The 8,896-nt window shown below is 43.5% G+C and overlaps 1 protein-coding gene across 1 annotated transcript; it reads left to right on the top strand.

Annotated features, from left to right (window-relative positions):
• Positions 1-841: 841 nt before the first annotated feature.
• On the top strand, positions 842-5,729 carry LOC118156659 (granzyme A-like). The gene is made up of 5 exons (XM_035310816.1): positions 842-971; positions 1,708-1,855; positions 3,121-3,265; positions 3,906-4,172; positions 4,902-5,729. Exons 1-5 carry the CDS (start codon positions 911-913, stop codon positions 5,061-5,063), a joined length of 783 nt encoding a protein of 260 aa, XP_035166707.1. The 5' UTR covers positions 842-910; the 3' UTR covers positions 5,064-5,729.
• Positions 5,730-8,896: the final 3,167 nt, after the last annotated feature.

The raw sequence follows: 8,896 nt of genomic DNA on the forward strand, positions 1-8,896 counted from the left end.
GTCTGACCAAGATCTTATGCGGGTAAAAATCACATCAGGCTGAGCTCAAAGCTGTGACACAGCCAACATGCAGAAGCTTTCTGCAGGCTGACCGCAGTCAAGCTAAAGACATCATGAAACCTTCCAAGCTGTGTAGTAGTGACACTTCACTGGATTTAGCTAATTAGTTTATAAAACATCTGAAATTCCATTTTTTTAATATTGATGGAAGGTATTGCTGTGTCTTTGGAAAGGAAGGAAGTGAGGAGCCGTGACTCCAGTAAGATTTATTTAGTTTTCATCCAGTGGAGATGCAACGGTCATCGTTAGCAGAGCCTGGAAGGTGATTCAGCTCATATAAACAGGCCTCTAGCAGCTGATCCACTGAATGTTTCTGCAGCATTCCTTGTGTATGTTGACTAGGCAGACTTCAGAAATTACCTTGCAAGCTTGAACTGCAGACACTAAGGCCTGGGAGCTGGGGCTGACTGATACGGTCTGCCACAGATCATCAGACCTCTGTGAATGTTTTATCCCCCAGGTCCTCAAGGCCACTCAGACTACCCTGAGTTGTCTAGGCTGGAACTAAACATCTCCACGTGGGCAACTGAATCAAGATGAAATTTATGTCAGCCAAGTTCCACTGTGTAACTTGATTTGGAGTGGCTTGCAAAGTTTCACTCTGATACTCCTATTAACTGTCCAGTAACGCTACAGAAAGAACGTGAAGGAAAGGAGATTTGGTCCTCACACCACAACAGATGACGCGACTTCTCACTCGCGCCTCAGCTGCGAGCTATGTTGCTGGGGAGGTTTTTCTTTTTTCACAGTTACAAATGTCAAGTACCCTTAAGAGGAAAAACAAAACCCACATCCTTTTTGTTTTGCTATATATTGCATAGTGAACAGAGCAGAACAGCAGCTATTAACCATGGGAGCTTTCTTTACCTTGTCAGCCTCTGCTGCTGTCATCCTCCTAGTAATTCCTGGAGGTAAGTACAAAATTAGATGCTTTTGAAGGTAAATGCTGAGGCACAGAGTTGCACTTAAGCAGACGCTCATTAGCATAAAGAAAGTAGTTGCAATTGTTATTGTAGTTCTTGCAATAATAGAACTCTCTGTATCTCTTTGAGCTTTCATACAGACAGAATCATTTCTAATGGATAGCAATAATTGAAGCTACACAGAGGACATGCTATTTGGAAGAATTCAGAGGAATTAATATGATTGTTTTTCAACCTGTCTCTCTAAAGGCACACACTTATCGGCTTGATTTTCTGCTTTTCTGACAAACACGTTCATGTGATGTTTCCTACCATATACAGCCCAGTTTCCAAGTCTCCGCATAGGACAGCTACTGCACAGCATTTATCGGGTGTCAGATCTGGGGTTCTTACGACAGCTAAGAAATTAACCATTGCCATGAACATCAGGAAAATAAATCTGTGCAAGATCAATAATATTTTGGTGGGTTTGGGGTTGTTTTGTTTGTTTGTTTTTTCTTCTTGCCACACCATTGACCTGATTTTGGTCCCACTGAAACGTACAGAAGTAGCACTGCTGAGCAGTTTTAGAAATCTAGCCTGAAGACCAGCATTGTGACATACATACATCCTTGTGTGTCTGTATACTTTGTGATTGCATTACATGTTCTTTTCCAGGAGACTGCAGTGTCTGTCAGTATTTCTTAGCCCAGCTGTGTGTATTGTGGCTTATTTTTATTTCTAGGTTTATGTGTGGATATAATTGGAGGAACTGCAGTAAAACCACACTCAAGACCATTCATGGCCCTAATCATAGGAAAGAAAGATGAACTTATTTGTGGAGGAGCTTTGATCAAGCCAAACTGGGTGTTAACAGCTGCCCACTGTCCTGTGTAAGTTCTTGCTCTGATTTGGAGATTGTCCTTAGTGAGTATCTGTTTTCTCTGTTCAAGAAGAAAAGCTCATATCCCTGGCAGTTGTGCACAGTTAGCATGATCATGATCACGTTCTGATTACTGTCTTTTAAAAATTATATTGACTACTGTGCTTAGGTGAGTAAAAATAATGTAGCAAGGTTCTTCATTGTTTCTGAAGAGATATTTTTGAGTTTCTAGCTGCAGGAAAGCACAGAATAGCAACACTAACATGGTAAATCTGGAGGAAAGGCCTATACCTGTTTTCTCAGTCAACCAGTACGCTTGGCGAGAGGACTGGCCAGTCTAAATAGCTGCTCAGAAAACAGAAACAAATTCTTGTCATTTTATTCTGTAAAAGACACACAGTTCATTCAGCACAGAAAGACAACATGCAATTACAAAGGAGCAAAGAATTCTCCAGGGAGATGACAGGAGATGTTTAGAGATCTCTGCTTTTCTGATGTGCTAGCTCCCTCCTGTCTGACTCAAGACGTACACAGCTATTTGGCCCAGCACATTCTCCCTGCCAGGAGAGATGTGAGGTTCAAATCTCACGTCCCACCCATTGCCTCTGCTGGGAGGACTGGAGCTGCTGCTGAGCCAGACCTCACACAGGCTCTGTCAGCAGCCTGACCAGGACCAGTTAATCACTGGGCTCTGCAGATATCAGAGGCTTGTATCCATTTCTCCTGCCACCAGCCAAACAGGGGGATATCTACTACAAAGGCAGCACAGGGCCCAATATCAGTAGTATCAATATATGGCAACTGTATGGTGATTCCAAAAGAGACCTCTGAAGAAAAAATACAGTAAGTAATCAACCTGATGATGCTCAGTCAATAGTCAAACAGCTCTTAACAGCTGAAGGAACAGAAGCAACCATGTCCTCAGGGTTTTGGTTGCTGCAGGAAGAGGCCACTGAGGGCCAGCCTGCTCTGACAGGCTTCCCACATTCAACAGCAGCAGGCATCCAGCTCCCAAGGGAAACAACAGGGGTAGGTTCCCCGTCAAGTACCTGAAACCTGTCTCTTCCTGGCAAATTGAAGGTAGAATAGCATCAGTTGTGATTCACTGAGACACTTTTATTAACTACTTGTAAGACAGGGTAATCTTTTATGTTTTTCTAAATTACTGTTGCTTTTCAGGCATGAGAAAAGAGATTTAGAGCACCACATTTAACAGCAAGGAATTATGGATGTAACACAAGTGAGTCCCAATAACCATGTTGTCTTTCTCCTCAGGGAAAACGGCAGAGTCAAAGTTATTCTTGGAGCTCATTCAATAAAAAGAAAAGAAAAAGAAAAACAGTTTTTTAAGGTTGCAAAAAAAATTCAACATCCATGCTACTGGCCAGGAAGTTGGGAACATGACCTTATGCTGCTGCAGGTATATACTTACTTACAGGTCACTTAAGGAATATGCATCTCCTCTGATGCACCAGTTTCCTCCTTCTTCTGAAGAAGGGAAATGAACCACAAGAGTTTCTGATAACTTTGTTTCTGCAAATCCAGCTGACTGGGGAACTGGGGATGCAATGGGGACTAAGGCACCCAACAATCCTTGTAATGCATGCCAATACCCAGAGTGGAAAACTTCTGCAGCTTGGCCAAGCTATTTCAATTTCTGGCTTTTCAGTGAAATAAAAAAGAATAAGCATGTGAATTTCATTCAGAGAAACCAGCATATTTCAGACATAAAAATAATTTGGCTATAAACCATAATGTCCTGACTAAAAAACAGTTCCATTACAAATTTCTCAAATCGGATCCTCTTGTTTGCCAGCTCCAGTGACTGCTGTTATTTTGCTCTGTTTTGGCAGAAGTTGAATGGGTTTTCATAAGACAATATATACACATTTTCTTTATTCCTGTATTACCTCACTGATCACATAAATCCCCTCACAATCAGCTGAGGTATCTGAAAGATGGGTTGCACTAATCATCCATCATTATAATGGGATAGATCCAATAATTAACTTTCAGGTGTCTCTATTGGACATAAAAACTATTTGCTATATCTTCTACAGCTCAACAGAAGAGCAAAAATTAACATCGCTGTGAAACCCATTGACCTGCCTACCTCAGATGGTGATCCCAAGCCAGGAACAGTTTGTAGAGTAGCAGGATGGGGACAAACTCAAAATAAAAATTCTTCTGAAACCCTGATGGAAGTCAACGTCACTGTCATCAGCAGAGAAACCTGCAATAGCGCAAAATATTATGGGAACAACCCTACTATAACAGACAGGATGATATGTGCAGGGTCTGAGAAAGGCAACAGGGACGCGTGTGGGGTAAGTATATTTGCAATATAATCCTATATCCACGTAGTTTCTATTAAAAACAAAATATAAACTCCTACAGACATGATATCTGCCTATCCTCAGTTCAATAAGAAATGATCCTAAATTGAGAGAATTTACCAGGGCTTGTTCTTCTAAGATTTAAGATCAAAAATTCACCTTCATGGATGTTGTGTTTTTATCCAGGCATGGCAGATAGCTGTTTTTTTCTTCAATAAAATGTTTTTTAACAGAAAAATCTCCACAAGCCCTTTCTCTAGGAGCTAAATTCAATGGAACAACTTCTCTGACACCAGAGGCTTTTGGAACAAATTTTGCAAAAAAACAAAAAAGTCTGTGTGCCAAGTCAAATGCAAAACTTTGTAAGAACTACCACATTTTAAAAGATTTAAATACTGAATTGACACTATTAAAAAAAAAAAATAATCTAAAAACACTTTCTGCCTCTCAAGAGGAGAGTTTCCAGTTTTTTCTTTTCCCATTCAATAAGACCCACTATACCTTGGGGCTGAATTAAATTCATTCAATTAATTCAATATAAATAACACTATAAAGATCACGTTGAACTCTTTTTTTTCTTTTTGTTCATGAAAACCTACCTTCTAAAGAGAAAACAAGCAACACTAGCACTGTCTACATTTTTATTTTCACTATGCAGCTGGATTAAACTTTATGTAAGGGAATGTAAATCTGAATAACAATGTATGTCATTTTTTCCAGGGGGATTCAGGTGGACCTTTAATATGCAAAAATGTGATGAGAGGCATCACCTCATTTGGGAAAAAAAATAAGTGTGGTGCTATTGGTGCCCCAGGTGTCTACACCCGCCTCACAAAGCAATACGTTCAGTGGATAAAGAAAACCATAGGGGGAGACTTATAGACTGGCTTTTGACCAAGCAAATTCCTACTTTGTACTTGCATAACAAAATCTAGTTTTGAAATATACTTTTAAAACAGCTTTGTCTTACGGGTAACAATGATATTCCCATGCAGCTATTCCCATGCTGAATTTTATAGCTCGATGCCCTTGTAGATGAAGTAGCATACGCTTATTTTCAGGACAGATGTCATTTTAATAGGGCCACAACACAGAACACTTTGTGCAAACAGCATTTGTAGCTAACGCTACCATGGAGTCTGTCTGTGACTCAGGCTTCCAATGTCCTTGTGTTGCATGTTCAAACTGAGCCCTGCCTGGATGAGTGTATCTGACCAAGCATCTCATCCAGCCATTTGTGTCCTCACTGCACGCCGACTATATACTGCTCTCTTCTCTATCTTGATTTCTGCCAATAACCCTAAGAGCTAATGAGATGCTGGGAACAACTCCAGACACCTGAAAAACTTGTTAGTTATTTGGCAGAAAATCTCCTGATTGTATAGGTATAGAGGACTGCTGAACTTCAGAAAATTAATTTTCAACCACTATTTAGTTGGACTTCTAACTGTGGGATTTAAGAACTATTTCCTAACTTTCATGTGTGTGAAGCTTCGATACCTCATCCCTTCATGTAATCTGCATTTAATAAAGAAACAGCAATAAAACTTAGTGTTTGAAGCCGTCAGTTGATGTGGAACACAGTGTCTGTTGCAGCTCACATATCCTGTGCCCATAATGTTTTGGACGTGCACTATGTTCAAAGAATGAAACAAGATCAGCAACTTCATACTAAAAAAAATCAGCTGAAAAGCCATCTTCCCTTTGTCATTTCTTTAAATGACAGGAGGCATCTCAGCTGGAGCGTTGATATGATAAAGCACTCTTTGTAACATTAAAAAAACAACAACCTTACTTTTGTGGTTTCATTACTGCCATTGACAAACATGCAGTGAAATTTTTAAGTGCTTCAACAACCACTTGTCAAATATCAAACAGACCTGCTGTGAAAAATGCTTCTCCCCATCTCTTGGGGACAGTCTTGGGTATTTACAACACCATGAACACCATAAAAATGGGTTTTATTTTGTGTGGCTTTCAGGTTTTGTAACTGGAAATAGGCATCAGCTAAAAGAAAGTGGAGTACTTTCAAAAGGTGGAGAAATCTTGGGTGATTTTAATTTAAAAAATCAGTTGCTGTTTCCAACGTGAAAATAAACATCACTTCTAAACACACTACAGGAAGGTACAGATTAAAACGTTTTACAGCACTGCCTCCACCTGGCATCTTGTTGAGAAGAAAAAGCCGTTTTGTTATGGAGGAATAGCAAAGGGTGAGGGGGGAGAGGGCTTAAACTACGGGGATCTCTACTGAAATTCCTGATGCTATCTTCATCTTCTTTTCTGTTTTCTGTCCCTTACAAATAATAAACAAACATACCTTCTTGTTATTCCTAAAAAGTGATTATGCATGTCAGGCCCATGGGCTGAAGGCACAAGCAGGCACACATGCACAGACACAGGGGTATACATAAGCACAGAAGCAAAGCAAAGCAGTGAGGAGGTTTCTCAGCCACCAAAGACTTCATCAGTGAAACTGAGAGGACAGCTTGGCCACTGACTGTTACACAGACCCAAAGCAGCACCCAAAAGACTGTTGCTGACGCACAAAAATAAGCCTTACTTCTTTACTTCACCCTTCACCCATCTTTTTCACTGTCCTCCGTTCATCATCCGCTTCATCTTACTGCTTCCTCTTTGGTCTGCTTCTTCCTCTTGTCTGGAAGTCACCGTCGCATCCTTTCCAGATGGAAAATCTGAACACAGATCCACCACAATGGGATGCAGCCCACGTGAGTTTACGGATCTCAGTAGTAGTTAAGATCACATGTAGCAGTTAAGTCAGCTGCTAACTTTTTGCCATGCAACAATTTCTACTCACTGTGAGCTGGGAGAAGCTAACAGGTACAAACTGCACTGCAAAAACTAACTCAGCATTTATCTGAGTATCACAGCATCACAGAATGGCTTGGGTTGGAAGGGACCTCAGAGATCATCTAGTTCCACCCCCCCTGCCACGGACAGGGATGCCACCCACTAGAGCATGTTGCTCACGGCCTCGTCTAACCTGGTCTTGAGCACCTCCAGGGATGGGGCATCCACAGCTTCTCTGGGCAAGCTGTGCCACTGCCTCACCAGCCTCTGAGTAAAGAATTTCCTCCTTCTATCTCATCTAATTCTCTCTTTCAGTTTAAAGCCATTACTTCTTGCCCTATCACTCCACTCCCTGACAAAGAGTCCCTCCCCAGCTTTCCTGCAGGCCCCCCTTAGGAGCCTTCCCTTTTCCAGGCTAAACAACCCCAACTCCCCCAGCCTGTCTTCACACAAGAGGTGCTCCATCCCTCTGACCATCCTCGTGGCTCTCCTCTGGACTCACTCCAACAGGTCCATGCCCTTACACTGGGGTCTCAGACCTGGATGCAGGACTCCACGGCTTCCCTGCGAATGGTGTCAAGCTGCGACACCCGAGGGAATGGTGCCAAGCTGTGACAGGGGAGGTTCAGGCTGGACATCAGGAAGAGGTCCTTCTCTGAGAGGGTTGTCGCGCACTGCAACAGGCTCCCCAGCAACATTATCATGGCACCAGGCCTGTTGGAGTTTAGGAAGTATTTGGACTGTGCACTTAGTCATATGGTCTGAACTTTGGGGTAGACCCATGTGGTGACAGGAGTTGGACTTGATGATCCTTGTGGGTCCCTTCCAAGTTGGGAGATTCTGTGATGCTATGATTCCTCGCCCTGCTGGGCACGGTGCTTTTGACACAGCCCAGGACACAGCTGGCCTTCTGGGCTGCAAGCACACACTGCTGGCTCATGTTGAGCTTTTCATCCACCAGAACCCCCAGGTCCTTCTCATCAGGGCTGCTCTCAATCCATTCTTCGCCATTCTAACCTTTAATCTAAATTTAAAACCATTCTCCCTCATCCTGTCATTATCTGATTGAAAAGAGTCACTCTGAAAGGCTGCAGTGAGGTCTCCCCAGAGCCTTCTCTTCTCCAGGCTGAACATCCCCAGCTCCCTCAGCCTGTCTGCACAGGAGAGCTGCTCCAGCCCTCTGATCATCTCTTTGGCCCTCCTCTGGACCCGCTCTAACAGCCCCACACCCTTCTTGTGCTGGGGGCCCCAGACCAGGACGCAGCACTCCAGGTGGGGCCTCACGAGGGCAGAGCACAGGGGCACAATCCCCTCCCTCCACCTGCTGCCCACCCCTCTGTTGGTGCAGCCCAGGATGCAGTTGACCTTCTGGGCTGCAAGCACACACTGCTGGCTCATGTCGAGCTTCCAGGTCCTTCTCTTCAGGGCTGCTCTCAATGAGTTCTTCTCCCAGTCTGTGCTCATGTCTGGGATTGCCCCAATCCAGGTGCAGCACCTTGCACTTGGACTTGTTGAACCTCATTAATTTCAAATGGGCCCACTCCTCCAGCTTGTCCAGGTCCCTCTGGGTGCCATCCCTTCCTTCTGGTGTATCGACTGCACCACTCAGCTTGGTGTCATCTGCAAACTTGCAGAGGGTGCACTCGATCCCACTGCCTGTGTCACAGAATCACAGAATCACAGAATTGTAGGGGTTGGAAGGGACCTCAAGAGATCCTTGGGTCCAACCCCCCTGCCAAAGCAGGTTCCTTAGAGCAGGCTGCCCAGGTAGGCATCCAGACGGGCCTTGAATATCTCCAGAGAAGGAGACTCCACAACCTCCCTGGGCAGCCTGTTCCAGTGCTCCATCACCCTCACCATGAAGAAGTTCTTTCGCATGTTGGTGCAGAACTTCCTGTGCT

The sequence above is a fragment of the Oxyura jamaicensis genome, chromosome Z (assembly GCF_011077185.1).
Source record: "Oxyura jamaicensis isolate SHBP4307 breed ruddy duck chromosome Z, BPBGC_Ojam_1.0, whole genome shotgun sequence".
In the NCBI taxonomy this organism is placed as follows: Eukaryota; Metazoa; Chordata; class Aves; order Anseriformes; family Anatidae; genus Oxyura; species Oxyura jamaicensis.